The sequence below is a fragment of the Perissodus microlepis genome, chromosome 7 (assembly GCF_051167445.1).
Source record: "Perissodus microlepis isolate ML-2025 ecotype Zambia chromosome 7, ASM5116744v1, whole genome shotgun sequence".
Classification (NCBI taxonomy): Eukaryota; Metazoa; Chordata; class Actinopteri; order Cichliformes; family Cichlidae; genus Perissodus; species Perissodus microlepis.
This window is the reverse complement of record NC_140467.1, coordinates 38,904,825-38,927,315: the sequence shown is the minus strand read 5'-3', so window position 1 is coordinate 38,927,315 and position 22,491 is coordinate 38,904,825. Positions and strand designations below refer to the sequence as shown.

Below are 22,491 nucleotides of genomic sequence, written 5' to 3'. Positions count from 1 at the left end.
TTTTTAAACACAGCTTGTAACATCATTTTCCATTTTGCACTGTGGCTCTTATTTATTGCAGTCCTAGAGCTTCGAGTGGCCTGTTGACAAGAGAAGATGTACAGTAGCCTGGGTGTTCCTCAGTATATTAAAGAGTCAAAGGTCATCTTGAATGTATTGAGTGTCAGTATGTGGGCAATAGAAAATTCATGGCCAATAGCCAAGTAGAAGATGCAGGGGCAGACAGATGAATTGGCTTCAGGGTGTAGGTGTGGCGGGAGAGCAGATTAAAACAAAGGATTAAAACACACTCGTACGGGGGGGAAATAAGCACAAATACACAGTTAGATCTTCAATTGTATTTTTCGTCTAGAACAACAGTAGAAAATAAACGTGAAAAGATGTGCTTGCTCCCATGGGGCTAGTGAGTATAAGGAGGCAAATGTTTTAAAAACTGATGCTCAGAGTGCTCGGCATACAAGTGAAAATTCACTTGTATGTAAGATGGACAGGACAGAGGCTGTGCGAAAAGGGGACCGATGGGAACAGACAAAAGAGAATGTAAACGATGGAAAGGGCAGTGGAGAGAAAAAATAAAGAATGGGGAGATGCATTAGTGTGGGTGGAAAATAATAAGCAAAGTCGTATATAATGAATTTTGGCTCTTTTGGCGGGCTCTGTGAATAAACGAAGGCAGTCAAGGCTGACAATGGCAGACTTGGGGCATAGGGGTTGTTTGTGTGGACAGGTCACAAGGGTTGAGGGTCAAATCTCTCCTATTCATGACACCCCAAGTGTTGCCATGCTCACACACACAAAAACACACGCACGCTCATGTGCACGCATACACGTATGTCAGGCTCACTTTCTCAGAGCTTGTGGCTGCAGCTGATCTGGGAGAGTTCAACCTCGGGTGCACTAACTTTTCACTGCAGGGTCAAGGGTGGAGGTGGCGTTTGTGTGTGAATCAGGGACAGACGGACAAGGAAAGCGAGAGAATGACAAAAAGAAAATCTTCATTGTTTTGACCAGATTGCAGGAGAGACCGCAAAAGAAAGCTGCAGCGACACCAGGACTGTGCATGCACGCATACAAAATAATATACCTAAATCACCTCAAATTTTAGCCATCAATACTCATAGCTTTAGCTCTATTTGTGCAGGTTGCAAGATACTCACAACTCTCATATCTATACAGAACACACATGTCCTAACTGGTCACGCAGCCTCTATTCTATCTTTAATCTTTTCTTTGCTGGGCCAGGAAATTCTTGTCAGCGTGAGCGAATGATTGGCTGTAAGTTTGGATGTGACAAAGTGTAAGTGTTTCTGTTTTTGTGTGTTGGGACCAAAACTGGTGGGCAGCACAGAGTCGTGACATTCTCGCAAGCTTACGGGACCTTTATTGCTGTGGCAATAATCAATAGCGTTCCCACAGAGACGTCTTTTGGCTGGGCAGGTCAATACCTGTCACTCAGGGGCTCAGTCATGGCACAGACCCTCTTACTCAGCAGCTACGGCAGCCTCGCTCTGTCTGCTCCCCACCTCGCATGTCCTCCTGCATGTGTCTCAGGAGTGTCATGTTTGCACAGTTTAAGGAGCTGCGCGGTTCATTTGAAATCATATCCAACTGAGCATCCGCTTTTTTTTTTCTTTGCACAGAGTCCAATAAAACAGCCACAACAACAGTTACCATTATTGTTTAATCTCCAGAATATTGTCATTTTAAACATAATTGGGTTTGGTTTAAAATTATATGGTGCTGTTGTTAAATTGTTGTTTTCAGTATTTTGTTTTCATCTTTAGCACAAAACACCTGTTTAAGTTATTTGTTAGGTTGAAGTCTGATTGATTGTGCAATCAAAACTCATCTTTCCAAAGTAAATTTTCATGAAGTGCAACCTATATTGCAGTTTTAAGTAAGCAAGTATGTTTGTTAGCCAGCACATGTTTGCTAACTGAGTTAAGTTTTACATGGAAGTAGCTCAGTTTTAAAGATGCATATCAGATGGATTTTTAGGAATCCTTACATTTACTGTTAGGAAATAATATCAGAAAATTATGTTCAGCATTTTAATTGCAATGTTGTTATTCTAGGCCTTGGATCCATGTTTTCCCCAAGAGTTTTACAGGTACTCGTTTTGTTGAAGTTTGACTGAAACGAGCATGTCTGGAATCATTTACAAACCTGCATTTCATTTCATTTTTAACTTCACAACACTCAGTCTTACAGATGTGATTTTCTGATTGTAGCTGGCAATATGAAGAGGGGATGCTCTGGAGGTGGCAACAGTGCAGATAAACTGACTACTGGGCCAAACAGCAGGTGTGTGTGTGTGTGTGTGTGTGTGTGTGTGTGTGTGTGTGTGTGTGTGTGTGTGTGTGTGTGTGTGTGTGTGTGTGTGTGTTCCCAGGTGCTGTTTGACTAAAGCACTTAAACAGAATTGCTTCAGTAGAAAAGGACTAGAATACCTGAAGTCCTGTCTTCATGCAACACCACCAAGTCAGCACAAACAACCTCAGGCTCAGACCGAACGCTCAGAATGCTGGAGGTAATGTGATTAAAGAGGTCAGTGACACATGGTCACATCTGTTCTAATTAATATTTTTTTTAAAAGCAATCAATTATTTTGATGTCATTTATTTTTTATTGGTCGTTTTAATATAATCGATTAAGATACCTGTCAAGTTGATTCATTTTACAGAAGATGATTGCAGTTACACTGACATTGAGCCAGTTTGGTTTAAAGTGAAATAGACATTTTAAACTGAATTGAGTCAACAATGAAACATCAAGGATTTTGATTTTATTAATTTTTAAGACATTATATTTAAATGTAATTTCATCTGAAGATCTTGACAGTAACAGGAATAATGAGTAGACCCGGTGTTATTTTTTAAATAAAATAACATTTGTAATTGGAAAAAAAAATTGAATAAAGTGGTGTTTGGATTTTCAGTCGACATTCTCCTTTTTATTGCACAAATGTGAAGATTTCCAGGACGCAGGACAATGTCAAAAAAAATTGACAAGTTTCTCTTAATGGATTTTTTTTTATTTGAATATACTAAATAAACCTTCAATAGATTGGCAACCTGTCCAAGTGTGTTCAACCTTTTGCGCTAAGACAGCTTCCCCAACACAAAAGACAATGGATGGATGGATGGATGGATGGATGGATGGATGGATGGATGGGTATACTCTGCATTGCCATCTGCTCCAACATCCCTCCAGCAGTTATAACCTTTACATGGTGCTTCATTACTAAGGCTGCATGGACTTCCTTAATCTCAAGAAGAAGCAGCAGCATCATGTGACATGTTTACAAACCTCTACCAACGAAGATCTCAAACTAGCTCACATCTCTTCTCTATTTAAATAAAGGAAGTCCAGTACATGATTAACCTTAGATATTACCCCTGTGCACCAACCTTGATAACCTGGTTTGAGGTAGCCTACAACACACTTTTCAGAAGCGATGAAACATCCTCAGACTGAGACATTCATTCATGAAGATCTTAAAACTTCATTATCTGAGTTTTTTGTTAATATCATGCAGCTGTTTTCCTTCTTCAGTGTCTTGTTCTGTTGTTTTTGTCTGCTGGTTGTGTTCTCCCATTCATTTCAGCTTTTATCGTTGCAAAGGATATGTTCATTTTTGCCTGGTTAAATAAAGATTAAAATCTAAAATATATATAATGCAAATTTTTCATGACTTGCAAAACTCAGCAAAATTGGTACAACTGCGCAACTGAGTCATTTTTCTTTTAGTCGTTCAAAATTTGACATAAAAAACTAATTATTGGATATTTTTGATCACCCTGTTGCCCCCATGATCTGTACAGTCTCGGTGAGAATAGTGCAGACTTCCTTGCTTCTCATCGTCTCCGTTGCTCCCTGGATGACGCTGTCCGTCTCCCCGTTGCCAAGCAACAGAGCAGCCACTGTCAAAGAATTCTGGGGGATGTTTAGGCAGCGGCATGCTGAGGGGGAAGGAGTGTGTGTGTGTGTGTGTGTGTGTGTGTGTGTGTGAGAGAGAGAGAGAGAGTGTGTGTGTGTGGCTGTGATGGTGGCAGTGAAGAAGTAAGAGGGTAAAGCGAGTGTATTTGTCTGAGTGCAGAGTCGAAGGATGCACTCAGTTTTGCACTTACAGGAGAATTTTCTCTTAATCTTTTCATTTCAGCCTTTACACCACTTGGTGATTTCTTTAAGATTTATTAATTTCACGATCCAACATTTTACTACTCTTACAAATTGAACCTCAGATCTCTGATGAATCAACTTTTCTCAAAAAAACCCCCCCAAAACTCAAACAAATGCATCTTTTAGTTATTTGCACTCTTAATGGTTTGGCTGCCTGACTGCAAAGAACAAGATCCCATAATTTTTAGTGGCTATATAAATAAGCTGAAGACATGTACTCAATGAAATGTGATAAACAAATGTGCTTATGAACATGGGAGACTGTGTGGCGCATAATTGGTTTTAAATGAAAGTACAACTGCATGCTTCTTGTCTGGCCTTAACACTTGCAAAGCACTATCACTTTCTCCACTAGATATTATAAGCTGCCATAAACAAGATCATCTTACACAATACAGTGCACCAGCAGGAAGATTTATGGCCTGAGAATTTTTGTTTTTCCTTTTGTCTTTTTTAAAAAACTCTCCTTCCAATTTACTTCTTTGTCCCTTTGACTCCACGTCCTGGCTTGCCTGAGCAGCTAGTCCACTATAAATGTCAGTGACATTCCCTGCAACAGTGTTGCCTCTCATTCTAACCTCTTTACTCTCCTACCTCTGTAGCTGGCAGCAAGGAGGAGATGCCTTCACCAGAGGAGGTTTATTTTAAGGATTCCCCTGTCGCCTTTGTCCTCCCTCTCATCTCCATCTCTCGACGGGATGGTTTCATAGCCCACCTCGCTGATTGGGCCTCCCTGTCCCCTGCCAGGCCTTTTAGCCAGCGGGTTAAACATTGATTTGTGAATGGAGGGAAGCACAGTGGCCCCTGCATGGAGCCCACCAGTCCCCTACTGTTTCTGTGTACACACACACACACCCCTACTATACACCACCAAGACCAACAGCCAACATGAAAGCTTCTGAGCTAAAAGGCTTTAATTCAACCGCTGATGTTGGCTGATGGTGTTTTTACTTTTTTTTGCGAAATGCTACCTAGCCTTTATTTTGATCAAATCACCTAGAAATGGTAAATAACAGTTAGAAAAGTAGTCTTATGCATGTCTTATGCACATTCTAAAAGGTTTGCAGAGCTGCAACAACAGAACGTTTCAGACCAAAAGAAACTGTGTCGCAGATGTCTCTGTGATGCAGTATATGTTTAATATAACCAAGCAGTCAGTCTTCTTTTTTTTTAATCCATAACCCTGAGCAACACAAGTGAAGGATGTCAAGGTGAGAGTGAAAGTGGACCCTCTTGACTTCTTCCCAACTCAAGTCATGAAAAGACAGAGAGTGGGAGAGTGAGCGAGAGCAGAGTTGAGATGGAGGGTTTTGCTTTTCAACACTCAAAAAAAAGAGCAATGAATGAGTGACTGGCTGAATGAATGAGAGGCGGGCTGGAGCTGAGAGGGGCTCTGGCTGTGTGGATCAGCAGAGGTTAACTCGGCTTCTTCAGAGGGATGAAAAGGGGAAAAAACGGATTGAGCTTTAAAGAGGAGGACCCCCTGCGCCTGGGGCGGGATCAGTCAGGATGATTTATTAGAATGAGAGAGCGAGCGAGAGAGAGAGGCGTTTGCAAGCGTCAAAAAGCTGCAGCGCAAACGCAGCGTTAAAAAGTGCTGATATGCACGACAACAAGATGGGCATGATTCAGATTCCCATTTCAAGTAAGAGGGGAGCACACACATACAAGACTTTCAACCACCTGAGCTGTTGCCACAAACGGGAACGTTATACGAAAACAAAACAAGAACTTGTGCACATGAAAATAAAAGCCTGCTTGTTTGGGAGCCTTGTTTTTTAAGTGTTGCAAGCAGAAATCGCTCAAAGATCCTTTATAATTTGTCTCTCTTCCTTTATTACCTTTCAAATATGATCATACCACATTTGGTACCAGTATCCGTAATTGAGGGCAGTACTATTTAACCCCTGGGTTTATAAAACAGCTGCGGAAGCACATATAAGGAATTTGGAGTACAGTGCAATATATTGCGTCGCTTACGCAAGGAAACCACTGCAGTTTGGTTCTCTTGCTTGCTTGTTAAATGTGCTACAGATTTTTTAAAATTAAAATTTAAAGCACAAGACAACATGCCCACTGTTACCCCATCAGTCGCTTGTCACACGAGCATCATATAATCCACTCATTTTCTGTCACTTCGGACAACACTCTCCTTACAGGCCTACAGTAAGCAGCTCTTTTCTGGGGCAGAATGGCTGCACATGGCGCTGAAGGCACCGCTTTATGTCCAAGTGCCTGGTTACAGCGTTGCACTAGTTTGCTCACACAAGAGAGGGGGCACAAGAGAAACACTAAACGTCATGCAGTGCGGTCAGAGAGTAAACAGTGTCGGGATTGTAATCTCTTTTTGGGTAGAAAATAGGGCTGTTGTATCTTTAAGAGGGGCTGCTGGTCCCTCATCGCAGCTGCTGGCGTGTGTGCGTGTGAGTGCGCGGGCGTGTGTGTGTGTGTGTGACATAGAGGACAGCGGAGATTCATTACTTAAGCAGTACAATGGACATTTATCACCCCGTGGTGTTATTCAAATTCAGTACCAAGCGAGGACCTTCTCCACTCCTCTCTCCGCCTTGCGTCGCGGCCACAGCGTTTATTGTTGCAGCGGCTTAAAGGAAAAGCCAGGAGGGTAGAGACACATGCATCCAGTCAACCAGTCAGTCAACCAGTCAGTCAGTCCGGGAGACCCGTAAAGGACGGGTGGAAGGAAGGCAGGAAGACAGGACCGTCTGTCTGGAGTGTACGAAGCCCGCACATCTCCTGCCCCGTAGCTGCTTTTTGTCAGTATCCGACGCTGCTCGCTGGGGGGCATTTGGAAAGGAGCAGCGAGATCCGAGAGAACGCGCGTCGTGGGAACTGAACCAAGGACGCACCAACGGGAACTAAGGGGGTCTCCTTTTAAATTTTTTCGGTTTTGTCACCAGCTATAAACAGCAGAAGAAAGAACCGCTCGAAGTACCTCTATTTTTGTTTTTCAAATGGAAGGCGGATTTTTTTTTCTTTTTGTAATTTAACATCCGTGGAAAGCCATTGTGCATCTTGAGGCACCATCAACTGAGGAGTCCTTCCCTAAATCGATGACATTACACAGGTGCAGAAATGGCGTTTTCCCGGCGTTCTCACGTCGGACTTTAAGATGAAATAAAGCCTAAACGGCTCGTCTTATTCCCAGCTTGTAAACTCTTTTGAGACACTGTAAAAGTAAGACTCCTGGAGGAAATACAAGGACATACCTTTTTATTTAAAACTGCATTGTCCATTCAGCCATCTTAAGGGCCTAGAGATGTGGGTAGACAAACTTTACAACTAGCAACCAGTGTTAACACATGGAGTGAAGACAGCAGCTGTAAAAGAAAGTAGGGAAGAGGAAAGTGATTGTGACCGCATCAGTGGTTAAACAGTAAAGGGGTGGGCTTTCTATAAAGTATTTATCAGTAGAAAGGTTGAGTTTCTGTGAGTGTTCAATGATTTTAAAGGAAAGGTAAATGAAGTTGTAATACAGCTTTTCTGTAATGGCAATATATATATATAAATATAAATATATATATATATATTGAGGTTTAGCGAAACAACTCAGTGCTTGAAATGTATAGCAGTTTTTTTTTCTTTACAGGAAAAGAGGAATCCGAGAGGCAGTGCTGAGCAGTGAGCATGTCAAAAATAATGCACAGTAGTGCAACTCCCTATCTTGTAGAGAAACGAGGGGGAGGGAAAAAAGCAGGGGTTTTTTTTCGGTGTCAGAGGCAGCTAATACTGTCAAAGGCCAAATAGGCAGGCTAGCAGGTGCACCCATGGACCTATACAATAACGGCCCGTGCACATTTGTGAGTCAAATAATCAAATGCTTAATTTCGTCTTTTCATTCTGGCAGAGGATATATAGAGTCTTTAGCGGCTGATTGTCCAAACGCAATTCTTGAGTAAACTCATATTCAACCCCAAGAATTGTGTATGGACATCTGTTGCTGCAGACTCACATTCGTCACTGCTGTCTTTGGCCAAGCGCCACATCCGAGATTGTGGGCCTCTAGAAAAAAAACACCCCAAACCCCACAAAGAAACCAGTAGAAATGCCTTAAATCTCGTTTTGTTTTGTATCTGTCTCGTTTCAGGTAAGGGACAAACCACATTTATGCATGATATGTAGAAAAAGTCGCGAGACTGGGATAATAAAGTGGAGGAAACCGCATTCTGCCTCATGTAATGTGTTTTTCGGGCTGTGTGCTGTGGTTGGCCCGATTGGTATTTACACTTTGTCGAAGATCTAATCAAGACTGTTTGCTTTAAATGGCAATGATCGACTGGAAGCATCAATGTATTGACTGTCTTTGGCAAATAGGAGAAAGCAGTAAGTTGAGAGCTCAGAGAGTGAGGCCTGTATGCAGCATGCACGCTGTGGATGAGACGAGCCATTGCTAAAAAACCATCGGGTACATTAAGCAGTGAACGGGCTTAATAGACAGGCTTTAAGGTTTAACGTTTTCGTTTACTATATAAACTACACGTAATGGAAAATAGCAACAACAATTCCTAACAATTTATTAATAAACTGAAAACACATCTACAGCACATTATCTCTAAGTAGGGCTCAGCAGACTAAACTCAAGTATCTATTGCTTCCACCACAAGATTCTACGTTGTTTATTTATGTCAAGGTGTAGTAGTATTATATAAAAATATATATAGAAAACAAAGAAAAGCGGGGCTTGATGGTGTCAAATATCTGGAGCCAAACAGCGTCATTCATAAATCACGTGGGGCACTTCTTGGCCCATTGGATGCTTCGACGTTATTGTTTTGTTCATAAAGAATAAAACTATACCCACTTCAAAAATAATGCGATTATTTTACTAAACTATCCATAGGTTTTTTTTAAATTCATAAATATTTACAAAAATGAATTTATAACTTTAACATTTTCGAGCAATACAACCTAGAAACTGTTTAATTCTACATTTGTCAAAAATCATTGAAAATTGCTCATAATTTAATTTCAAAATATGAGCATTTTTTCCTCTTTCTCTCCATCTCTTTTGTCTGCCTGTCTTTCACTCACTCCCTCTCTCTCTTACACACACGCGCGCGCGCGCGCACACACACACACACACACGCACACACACACACACACACACACAGTATTGTTGAACATTAAAGACTAACCTCACTTAATTCCAGGGGATTAGTGCATCATGTTTGCTCTTATATAAACGCTTCTGTGTCCAACGCAGGGGACATACAGAGGACAAGTATGTTCTCCTGCTTGACATATTGAGAGAGCGTTTTTATTGTAATTTATTACTATCTATTTTACAAAACACTCTAAAATAATCATTTTAAAACAGAGTGGCTGGTGTAATGTCTTCTAACAGTAAACCAGTAACAATTACTCATGTAAAAAAACGAAAAGAAAAAAAAAACTATTTTATTAGCAATCCATAGACTTAGTGTTTTGCTATTGTGGTGGTAAGCGACTTAGTATTATAACGTTGTAATGGTGGCGATAGACTCTAATGCCTTCTTTTTATTTTATTTTATTTTTTTAAATTTCGAAGACGATAAAGTAAGTTTTGATTGGATTAAGTGAAATGTGTATTCCCGCTTTCTCTCTATGGTGTAATCGAAAAATAGAGCAAATTTTGTTTCTTTTTCTTTCATCACAATATAAACTTACATGCTATAAAACTACATAGAAAACAACAAAGTATTAGCTTGACATTTACAAGCTACAAAAAAGCGAAAGAAAAAAGAAAAGCAAGAGGAAAAAATATGGCAAAAATTCGTATATTTTTTTCAAAATATATTTTTTTTAACCATGTTGTCAGGTTGATGTAAAATGAACAATCGCGTAAATAAGGCTTTTATGTTTGTTCGCCATTGTTTACTAAGTAGGTGTTTACCTGAGAAAGAGAGTGAGCTTCAGCTTTTTATTTCCACTGTTATAACCAGAGCTGTGAAGCCAGGTCGACTCTCCCACCGTGCAGCAGCAGCATCCTCCACAGTGAGCTAGTCACTGTGCACACTTACCTATATACAGAAATGTAGGCCCAGGTAGCTCTCCAAACCTCAGGTGTTTTTCACCGGATGCACTCATAATCCACATATCAAAGTAGCTACAAACCAGATTTAACTAACCAGCCAAAGATAACCAGAATTTATCTCTGCAACTTTACATATCCTTGATATTTAAAGACAAATGATTTATTCGAGCAACAAGCTCTGTTTATCTCCTCACATTAAACCTCTCTCTCTCTTTGCACACACACACACACACATGCACACATACATTGCTGAGTACATCATCCTCGGCCAGCACTAGCTGACACAGTGCAACGTTTTCTCCTCTCTAACCCCCTCACAGCCTCATTAGCATTTCCTTTCTGCCGGCCATTATAGGCTAGTTTCCCGTTGCAAATCGGACTCCACAACCGCGAAAAGGTTTTAGGTCGCCCCGGGCGTTCAAGGGAGGGCAGCCCGGAGGCTAGACCTCGACCTCCCGCAGTGGTGCTGTAGTTCACACCCCACCCACCACCATCACCACACACACACAAACATATATGTTACACGCACACACCCCCATCCCCTTCTTATGAATATTCTCCATGAGTTTGGTTATATGAAGGTAAAATCTCTCCCAAGTGTAGTCTAATCAGCCTAAAAATGCGCTGGGAACACATGAGCTGGTCTTAAATCGATCACGTATAAGCTATCATCAGGGATTATCGAAGCGTGATGTAAAACCCTCACTGTGTTAAACATTTGGATAGGCGGCCCCTGTGCGTGATACCACCTTGCAGCCAAAAAATGGACTCCGCTGGAGGAGGGAGATTTTGCAATTGGCAGAAGTAGTAAGACACATTGTGCTTTTGGAATTTGTAACAAAAATTATACAAATAACACAAATAGAAAAAGGTGCAATATTAATTGCCTAAACACACGGTGACTTGATTTATGGTACGAGTGGTCGATCGCTACGGAAAAAAAGGTAATTTCTAGCGATTTATGCGGTATTTGTAAATTTATAAGGACAGCTGTGATAGTGTACAAATTTATATAAAGAACGTCTTCTTTACTTTAGTTTTTTGGTAGCATTTTTCTGTCGTCTAGGTTTAGAACCCCCCCCACCCCCCAAAAAACAAGCCAAAAAAATAAATAAATAAAAAAAATAAAAATCCTGATGAACTGAATGTTGAAACAGCGGGGGAAAAAGTAGCAGAAAAAATGTGACAGAAACTGTGGTACAAATAGATGTATATATTAAAACGAAGGACAATTTTAAAGACAATGAAATTAAAAATGTAAAAAAAGGAAAAAAAATTAACCTTTTTTTTTTAGACATTTAAGGCAAAACACATTGAGGAAAAACATTTCATAAAAGGTTTACATGAGATAAAAAAAATGCTCTCAAGGGGATACAAATACGTTTTTAGGAAGTAATAGACTTGTCAAATACAAACAAACATGTAACTGGCTGTTTGTATATGAACACATTATTGACAGCAACATAACAAATATGTAAGCATATTAAATATCTTTGAGTCGGTTTTAATTGTTTACATATTTATAAACACTTAAAGCACAGTCAGTGTGTAATAAACCATTTATTAAATGTTAATACATTGCTCTGAAACACTAATGGAAGAGGGAGTAACGTGTGGGTTTTTTTTTTCTAAAGTGGTGATTTGCAGCTAATTTTTAACCTTCAGGACAGACATGCAGGAAGAGTGTATGCATGGAGATGAAGGCAGACCCAGTAAGTGTAGATACTGACATTGGTGCCTGGGAGATGGCCAGTGCAACCAGGATTTGTATCGCTTCCCATTACACCAGTCTAACAGTTTCTAACAGTTTCCATCTTTCTATATGAGAATTTCTCCTCATTCCCATAAAACATCATCAATCCTCTCAGTTGTCGCTGGGCAGGTTGACACATCTGCAACATCCAATAGGGTGATGTGTTGCTGGGATGTGGTGGTGGTGGGGGAGTAAGAAGAGATGATGTTGTGAAAAGGCTGAACTGTTAGGAAACATTTAAAATCCTTGTCTTCTTCTTTTTAAAAAAAATGTTTTTATCCTCCATGAAGAGTAGAAATGAACACAACGTTGTCTTGGTCTTGTAGTTGATAGTCCAGTTCCCCCTGAGGTGTAGAAAACACACAAAATAACTGAGAATCAAAAAATCTGCACAAGTCGCTGAAGAAAAAGCTGCGTTTATTAAAATAAATGTGTGAATCGCTCCTGTGTTCCCACTGGGGTCCAATCAATGCCAAACTTTTCATTTCATTTACATCCCATCCCGAGTCTTGTAATTGAATCAATTCATTTAAACTGTAGTGTTCAGGCTGTGTGTTCATGTAAATATGAGTTCAGATAAGAGACCCCAAGGACAATCTTTCCCCGCAGCTTCTTCCTGATTATATGAAACATTAACACACTGAAAAAATAAAAACAAAACAAACAAACAAACAAAAAAAACAAGTCAACTTTCCACATCCCCATCTTTTTTTTGCATTTTTAGTTTTGAAGATGCAAGCATATGTAATCTCAAATAATTTGAAATTAAATGCAGTGAAATTCACGAGAAACAATTTTACATATTGTTAGGAAACACACACACACACACACACACACACACACACACACACACACACACACACACACACACACACACACACCACGAATTCTGACAGTAAACATAGCTTCCCAGTGCTCACCATTAGTTCCCAGTCTGCATCATTGATAAGTACCAGGATCCCAGGCCTCCTGTGGGAAAACACAACACCATTTTCAGTCAGACGTAGCTCCCAAAGGCAACGCAGATTCAACCACAGGCACACACGCGTGTAAAAGGTACAAACAGGTAGCTCGCTCTCATTTCATACATGCTGTACACAAACATTTCATCAATTTACTACAAAAATACATTAATAAATAAACACCTAAAACACCTAAAATAAAAACAAAAGAGATAAAAATCCTAATATTTAAAAAAAAAAAAATATAATAAAGTATTGTACAAAGATGAAAATCTTTAAAGCAGAAGTCGAAACTATGGGATTTTTATGTTTTTCCTCCCAAATTTCAATCTGTAATAACAATTATAAAAAACGATTATAATGTTTTACACACAGGTTTATTAAAATATGTACATATTTAAAAAAAAAAAAATAATAATAACTATTGTCAACTACAGATTTGTGTTGGTGCATGGCATGGGGATTTCTTTGACAAAGGCTGACAAACTCTACTAATATCATTCACGGACAACACATTTAAAAAGCGATGAATTCTGCTGAACGTCAAAATCTATGCAGAGACAGGAAGCAATCAAATCAGCTTTTTATCATTATTATTTTTAAGTCTTAAAATGATAAAATGACTATTGAGTATTACATGTCAGAGATATGTGCGAGATTTCCATGTTACAGCCATGGTGACTCACAACCCCCCCACTTTGCTTCTGTTCTTATTGCTGCTAATGTAATATACTGTGTATCTGAAGTGATTTATTTACAAATATGTAATTAATATTTTTACATATTGATCTTATTGTTACAAGTATCATCTGTCATAATTCCTCAAAAACCGAACGTGATAAGAGAAGGTAGAAAATGAGGATATAAAAAATAGAAAATGTAAATGAAAATTATTAGGGCCCCAAAAATAACAACAACAAACAAATTTAAAACAATTGTCATAATTGTGAACGATTACAGACAACTGTCTTTTAATAAAAGATGCTAATGTGGGGTTTTTTTCTTTACTGAAGAGATAACTAAGTCACAATGCCTGTGATCATCTGTCCCTTATCCACCTCTTAGATGCTCTGTGAGAGGAACCTGCGAGAACAAATACACATTTGCAAAAGCATGCATGCACACCCAAAACAAAGCTGTGCTGACAAAGAACAAAAGAATAAAAGAGAAGCTTGTAAACTATATCACACACACAGGATCCATGGAGCATTTTAAAAGATAATGAAGCAGCACCTTAATGATGGTTTGCTCAGAAAACAATGTGTGCTGCAAGCATAAAGCACACACAAACACACATCTCTTCTATAAGGTTTATAGGTAACCCGTCTTTTTCTCCATTCACTGGTTAGATGGTGCTATAAATAGTCCTGCACAAAGGCAGCTGTAAAAGTCAGCCAATCCTATAAGGCTGCTGTGAGCCCACGATCCACACACACACACAAACACGTGTGTGCATACAAGCACAAATACACAAGCATGTGTGATGTGTGTGCACAGGTAATCATCTTACTGAAACCTACAACCTGAAGGCTAGACTCTCCCCCCTCAACATTTCAGCAGTTTTAGCTGCTGGAAAGATTTTTTTTTTAAAGCCCCCCTACACACTGTTCCACAAAATGCAAAAATGCTCCCGTAGAGTTATTCTGATCATGTCTGAAAGTTTGTTGTTGTTTTTTTCAAATGACAGTGTAATGTAATGAATTACATATCTACTTCAGGTGTGTCCAGTGTACTCACACAGAGTCTCCTTGGACGAACAGCTCAGGTCGTTCCTTCAGCAGGTTCCTTTGGATCCAGACCAGCAGCTGCTTCATGTCCCCTAGAAAACACACGCACGCGCGCGCACACACACACAGACACACACACACGACGTTGCATTGACTTGCATTCATGTCCTGGAGAATTACCCTAAGCCTAACCATAACTAATATTTACTTAAACTAAAGAGAGACTGCTTACTAAAATGCAATGCTTTACATATTGAGGACTTATTTTTGTGCCCAAAACAGAGGCAGGTCCCCACTGTGTGACTGTGTAAACAGATTTATGTCTTATGTGCATACACACACAAACAGGCAGACGACAGGGGTCATAGATCAAGGGTTAAGGGTCAAGGTGCATGATTCCAGCCCCCTGGTCGATGTGACGCGACAGAGGCACCAGAAGGGACAGGAAGAGTGTGTGTGTGTGTGTGTGTGTGTAGGTGCATGTATATTTATGAGTGTATGTGTATGTTGGGGGGAAGGAGAGGACACTGAAAATGGGGGAAGGTTGTCTGATGTCAATGGCCAAGAGCAACATTTTTCACCTTGGTATAAAGAAATAAAATAAATTATTTTAGTGTATAAATGATCAAATGGACCTGAAAAAAAAGCCTGAAATTTCATTGTATTAAATGAAATGTATTATTTCATTATATTAAAATAGTAAGGAAAAATGTAAATACATAGATTTTTTTCAAATCATGTAAGACTAATATCAATTTATCTGAAACTCTGTAATTAAGGTGATTTGTTTTGTAAGTACTAAACAAACAAAATCAAACGCAAAACCAGATTTTCAGAGCAGCAACTTTGCTGTCACACATTAAATGCAATGTCTGAGCTTGAACATCAGCGTTACTTGAATTTTCTATGAGTCTGACCTCTTGAACAATCAGATTGACCTTCCCTCAACAAAAGGCTGAGCTAATGACGGCCACAAAAGCCAACGCCAACGAGAGGTTTTAGAGTAAATCCCTGCTAAATGAATAACAATGAATATATATTAGAGTTATGGCTCTCTTTAACGTTAAGATTCAAGGTGTCTGGGTGTTAGCTGGGGTTCGTTTAAATATGGTGCACTGATCTAACGTGAGCACACAAAACTGCAACAGAAGTAAAACACGCACACAATCACAGAAATGTATTGTTTTTTCTTATGAGTGTTTTTTGGTTATGTGTCTGCGTGTTTGTGTGTGTCCGATCAAAGCTGTCTACTTGACGTACATTGGGGTTGTTGAATCGTGAAAACAATTCAGAGCCAATCTGCAATCGCTGGTAGCCATATGATACACACAGACGCCCTATCAACTAAGCAGAAATGGCCTCCTTGACCAGTTTACACAGGAGCGAATGAACAGAGGAGACGAGGGGACGGAAATGTACAAGGAAAAAGGGAGAGAAATAAACAGTGCAGAGGAAGAACAAATACTCCAAAGCGAGGAGGAGTGCGGCAGCACATATGAGGATGAGTGGATGACACTGAGTCCTCCAAAGCCAGGTGTAAAGAGAAGAATCTGTACAAGGTAGGCAATGAATCACTCAGAGATCCGAGAGTTCAGACGGATCAAAGGCAGAGCTAAAAATCATAATAACACAGCACAAAGGCTGCAGGCTTTACATTAAACAGACTCAGAAAATGCAAGCAAAATACTGAACGATCACAGGGAGGCACATTTGGATTTGCTTTACTGTTTTCAGTGCATTATTCTGCTCATTTATAATGCACACTTTCAGTTAGCATTTAGCAGGATCCAGGGTAAGAGATTACACAGAGACAGGCATTGCAATGGGGCTCATGTGTTACTATATGACAAAAAGAGTTCAGGGTTTAATTATTCCTTCATAAAATCAAGATTAAACAACAGTGACTGAATAAAGTAACACATAAAAAAATAACACTAATATATATAAATACATTAAAACATTGAGATTTGCAAAGGCATAAAACGTGATGCATAAGATCTTTGGGAGTGAGGTCAGGCACGTGCAGTTTCAAGCCTGTGTGCACAGTGTTCAGGTTAATTGTAGAGCTGTCTGCCAACTCAGTAGTATAATGACAGAGCTAGTTTTCTGTGGTTGCAGGACTTCATATAAAAAAAAGAAATAGCTCCCCCTTTGCAACATGTGCACACACACACACACACACAAAATGTACAAGGCAGGGAATATTGACCTGCACCTCTGTGGGGCTAAAAACAGAACTAATCACTACAGCAGTCATAACTCCTTCTTTGTGGTGACTCCTTTCTTTACACTCCTGCCTGCCTTTGACTATTAGTATTTTTCTCCACCATTATCCCTTATTCACGCTTTCATCCTCTCAGCCATTTACTTTTTTCTTTGGCTCTCTCTTTCTGCATCTCTCTCTTTCTCACACACACATACACTCATAAAAGCACTCTTTCCCCATCACTTATATACATTTTTGTGCCTCTTCTTTTATATTCCAGTCTTTAAACAAACAGGCAAACATACTAAAAGTTGCACATAGAAAATAAAGCAGGGTTGCTTTAGCTCAATATACAGATTAGTGATAATTCAGACGTTAATCAATTAAGCGCTTTTTTTTAATTTATTTATTTTTAAGAGGAAACATCAGGCACTGCCTTTTCAATCGATTTCTTGTAAAATGTTACACAGGCCTACAAATATAAATCAACCCCAGCCTGAACCCAAAAGAAAGACTTATATGGATGCAGTGCTTTACAGTTAAGAGACAATGTATAGAAATTAGGTTGGGAGATGAAAAAGGAAAAGATGGAGGTTGCGGAGAAGCTTCGAGGTTCAGGCTATACGGTCCAGGTAGAGGGGAAAAGAAAATGAGGGACCAAACAGACAAGGCAGAGAGAAAGTGCGTCACAAGCTCGTAATGCATCCTGGGATTGCGGCGTTGCGTGGGCGAAAAGCAGACACAGAGGGAGGGGAGAGAAAAGGCGCCATTTTGATGTCGATTTAAAACCATTGCTGCTTTTTCCTTTCCTTTGGTGCCGGTCTTTTTTAATTTTTTGCTTTTCTGCCTTTGTGCAATTACGACAATCGTGCGAGTGGGATGAGCTATCCATCTTTTTGCTGATGTGACGGGCAAAAATGGTGTGGTCCTTAGACTATGGGGGTTTTGTTGCGTGAGAGAGGGTGAGATAGAGAAAGAGAGGGGGTGGGGTTTTTCAGTTGAGGGTCATCAATCACCGGCTGGGGTCAAAAAAGAAATACGAAGGATTCAGAACCCATTATATCTGTCCCAATTGCACCCTCTCTGAACCCACACACACTCTCACGCACACACTCAGACGTCTGCTGGTTTGTAGCAACATTTCCAGGATCAGCAAACCTACTGAGCGAAGCTACGCCTAAGATCACGAGAACAGAGGCGAGAAGTGTTCTGTCAGAATGTGTGTACACCTGTGTCTTTAAAACCCAGAGCTATGCTATAAAGCAAAACATCACCTCTTTCTTTCTCTCTCACACTCTCACACACACACAGGGGTCAGCTGGCACAGCAAGGTCACATGAAGCTGACATTCCCTGTTCTGGTCAACTTTTGTCTTTTTGTTGTCGTGGTAACGTCAGGACCATGGATGAACACCCTTTGTTTAAACAAATACCAAAGACACATATTTCTCTGGTTTGTCCGCTGTTTCTGTGACACGCACACATACGTTTTCAATAAATTTACTACTCATTTTAACCTCTAAGCAGCCATATTTTTAATATACTCATTTTCCTCAATGACCCTGGTCCTAAGTTGATTTTCTGGGGAGGAAAAAGTCAAGCTGAAGGCAGGTTTTCCTTTCTTCTAGGCTGAATGACCTGTATTAATCCAATCTGTTTGGAGACAGAGGTACAAAACTTGCAATGTAGAAATAATCAAATAATCATCTCTTTAAATCCCTGCCTATCCTTTCCAAAGCAAATATTAGACATTTTTGCACATTAAAAAGTTCTCATTAACACATACACAGGATTACAAATTGCCTGCTGTGAACAAACCAAGGCAGTGCATCTGTGCACTGGTAGACAGAGGACCTGCAGACCACTCTGTGCATCAAAACAAAGACTGATAAATGTACAGTTTTTTCTTCAACAGTCAAGCTGTGCTGTATATATAAATGTACCACCATGAACACATATTGGGTACTAGCAGCTTTCTTTGATTTGTCAGAACTCAGAAACAATGGCATGGTCCTTAAGGTTTAATGGACACTGATGCAAACAGTGGAAGTCTTTTAGGCTCTAATTTTGACGTGTACAAACAGGGGACTGGTGATACTTACAAGGTTCTGACTGGCTTGGAAGAGTCACGTGATGCTTCTTCACACCATTAAATAGCAGCTCTGCTCCTCCTCTATACAAAGAAAGAGCAGATATGCAAATAAAGAATGTGTGTGTGGCACTTCATCGAATAACTACCAAAGCTAGGCATTTATAACTTCTACAATTACAATCACATTTAAAATAATTGTAACAACATAGTTAGAAAAGGTAGAACAGAAAGGACTTGGGGAGAAAAACATTTTAATAGGTAAAACAAATGACTACAAAAATTAGTGTAGAAATAGATGATTACATCTAATGCAGTTTAATTAATATGTAGGGTAATTTTTTTGCAGTCTCTGGCAGATTGATAGTGATTGTAGAGCCAATAAAATCAGACACAGTGACACCGTCACCCCTCAGTGGAGAGGACATAAATCTTATGTAACCTCCACAGGTCTATGAAACAACATTACTTGTGAACTGTGTATATTATCTATACAATTTCTTTGTTTTTCTGCTTTAAAGGTTATGCTGCCAACTTAGGCCCCAAACACTGATGGGCCCGTGTCTGAAAATAAAATTGCTAATCAGTTTCCGCAGCTTTGGTGTTCATGAAATGAACAACAGGTGCACTAGAGGGGAAACAATGATGACCTGCAAAACAGGAATGGATTTACAGATGGGCCCACTGAAATTTTTTACCTCTTCATCTTTTCAGACTGTTTGTTTACTACTTTTACATTTGGGTCATTGTCACTACTGGTAGTGTTAAGAACTGGTAGTTCTACACGCTAGGCAGCCTGACAGCCATTAGATATTAGCATAAAACCTTTGGATCCAGTGTCAGACCCTACACTGATGCAGTGGGTCCCGAGGTTCTGCTGGTGCACAACAATGCCTGGCCTCATGTGGTGAACATATGAAGGCAGTTCTTTGAGGATGAAGGAATTGATACCACTGACCAGCCCCCACGCTCGCCTGGCCTAAATCCAACAGAACACCTTGAGGACACTATGTTCCATCACCATGTCCAGGAGCTCAGCGATGCCCTGGTCCAGATCTGGGAGGAGATACCCTCGGACACTATCGTCTCACCATCATCTCATTAGGAGCATGCCCCAACGTTGTCAGGTATGCACACAAGCATGTGGGAGCCATACAAATTACCATTTTAAGTTATTTTTAATCACTTTGATTTTCACATTGTCTTTGAATTAAGCCCTTTGTAGGTTGATCATTTTCATTGCATTGAATTTTGTTACATTTTTTTGTGGCTAGTGATGCAATACAGCTTAATGGCAGTATTTTCTCTCTTTTTTCACCATTGCCTCACAGAAAGCCAGGTTCAGATGTAATTTAGCTTTCTATGTTTTACCCATGCGTGCACATGTTCTCTCTGGGTATTCCAGCTTCCTCCCAGAGTCCAAAGACATACTGCCATCAGGTTGCAAATGTATTGTCAGTGGATGAAGGCAAGCAATCAGAACTTGACAGTTATTTGCAAGGACCCTGTAAGTGAAACTGCCACTGTGTAGCAGAGCCATCAGATCGTTAGACTGTAGTTTAGGGGTTTCCTTAAATTTGTCATCTCTTTGCATCATAGAAAATCACATTACGTGTGCTTAGATTTGATATTGCTTTCTTTCAGTTTGCACTTGTATCAGTCTAGGACAGCTAGTCTCAAATCCTTATTTTCTCAAGCAATTCTGATTGTAGTCTGAGGTTCACAGTAGTTGTTGATAGTACTTCTACTGGTTACCTTATACTCAGCACTCTAGATTAATCTTACTTACCGAGTTTGTCAGTCTAGTACCATCATCTGCCAAAAAGTGATTTACAATGTTTCTATATAGACTGTAATGAACAGGATATATGAATTCGTTACATATAAAATAAAGATAAAACAAAGAAATGTTTTGCAAGTATTTTTATGACTCTGTGTAACTGTACCTACATCGATCCTTTTTGGTCACTAATGTTTATAGAACTGTGATGTTATCTTTATTGCGATGTCTGCTGCCTCTTGGCCAGATTCCTCTTAAAAAATAATACATTTTAATTTCAATGAGACTTTCTACCCGGATAAAAAAAAAAAAAAGATAAAATGAAAGTCTATTTGTTTAAAAAAAAAAATGACTGCAGCTTCGTCCTTGTGACAGAAACGCTCTCTCAAGCTCATGATTAATTGATATCATTCATGAGCGATATGTTATATTGACATATTTTTTGACAGATTATAGGCCAAAAAGTCATCCATAACAATTTAAATTCCAACAATCTTTTTTTTTTCGGAATACCGGAAATCACTTTTTGGTACAACATTGGGAAAGACTCCGTGCTGAGTAAACGAGTATCAAGCAGTGGAGGAGGCAGTCGGCTGGCAGGACTTTCCGCTATGTGCAGCTGAGAGCGTTTTCTCCCTGTTCACACGATAACCGTCTTAAGCTAACAGCGAGGCTCTGTCTGTGTAACTCAGAGACGAACACACACACTCGATAGTCGCTTACCCAAACTCCAGATGAATCGCTATGGACGCTGCCATATTGTCGGCACATGCAGGAAGTATTGGAGGGGAAGTCGGAAATGACGTATTTGGAACCGGCAAATTATTATCCTTTTCTGTCAAATCACGTGGAGACGTAACCGTCAATCTGTTTAAATCATACATTATTATTATTATTATTATTATTATTATTATTATTATTATTATTATTATTATTATTATTATTATTATTATTCCGTTGGAAATAAACATATTTATTATATTTTAAACAAACCACTAAAATATGGATTCATATGCAGACTGTAAGTAAACTATACAAACATTTATTTGAATTCCATTAAAAGTTACTAGGTTACTGGTTTATTAATTTACTTGTTTGTGAACAATTAAATCGGTTACTTTTACTTGATGCAATGATAAGAAGCAGTTTTGAGTTCTTGTGTAGATATGTCTGTCTGTGGACACATTTTGTCAAAGAGCTCAAGTCACAACCTTGCAAGTCAGACTTAAAATATCTTACAGGCGTCTACCTTGGACGTAAATGAAGGCTCAGTTTAAATATGGGTGTGATCCAACTCATGAATTCGGTGTGGCAGTACTGGGAGGAGTGGTGGAGGAAAGTAGGAAGGCACCCTTCCCATGTAATGCCACTGCGCCACACACTTTTTGATTTGTAACTCCCTGGAGCATCTTTATCTATCACCTTGGGAGTGTAACAGCTACTGCAAATTGGTAGGTGTATACTCGTATAAGTCAACATGACAGCACTGCCACTGTGCAAGATAGTCACAAAAATTTTAAGGAGGGGACTCCAGTTTAGGGGTTTATATTTGAAAGTGTGAATTAAACCTTGTTTAGTTTTTTAGCTGTAGTTAAATGTTTCGTAGTTGTGAAAATTAGAATGTGTTTTAAATAAAAAATTTCTTTATCTGCGTTTTGAGTTATTCTCTTGTATATTAAGGCCTTTGAAATGTTTCATATTTGTAAGGCAAATATTACTCCATGCTATTGTTCCCATTTAAAAGCTGTTATTCCCTTGTACT

General features: G+C 39.5%; 1 protein-coding gene across 1 annotated transcript; it reads right to left on the bottom strand.

Annotated features, from left to right (window-relative positions):
• Nucleotides 1–11,754: 11,754 nt before the first annotated feature.
• On the bottom strand, nucleotides 11,755–21,554 carry urm1 (ubiquitin related modifier 1). Its single transcript, XM_084934954.1, has 5 exons — nucleotides 21,453–21,554; nucleotides 18,963–19,033; nucleotides 14,666–14,747; nucleotides 12,887–12,935; nucleotides 11,755–12,310 (listed from the first exon to the last, which is right to left on the bottom strand). Exons 1-5 carry the CDS (start codon nucleotides 21,485–21,487, stop codon nucleotides 12,242–12,244), a joined length of 306 nt encoding a protein of 101 aa, XP_084791080.1. The 5' UTR covers nucleotides 21,488–21,554; the 3' UTR covers nucleotides 11,755–12,241.
• Between the last annotated feature and the right edge of the window lie 937 nt (nucleotides 21,555–22,491).

What these genes read in the sequence shown, in the direction of transcription:
- urm1 (XM_084934954.1), bottom strand. Translation starts at nt 21,487, where the DNA reads ATGGCAGCGTCCATAGCGATTCATCTGGAGTTTGG. An exon ending in TCCAAGCCAGTCAGAACCTT is followed by an intron (nt 14,748 to 18,962) that starts GTAAGTATCACC and finishes TGTGTTTTCTAG; the next exon opens with GGGACATGAAGCAGCTGCTG. An exon ending in TTCGTCCAAGGAGACTCTGT is followed by an intron (nt 12,936 to 14,665) that starts GTGAGTACACTG and finishes GTTTTCCCACAG; the next exon opens with GAGGCCTGGGATCCTGGTAC.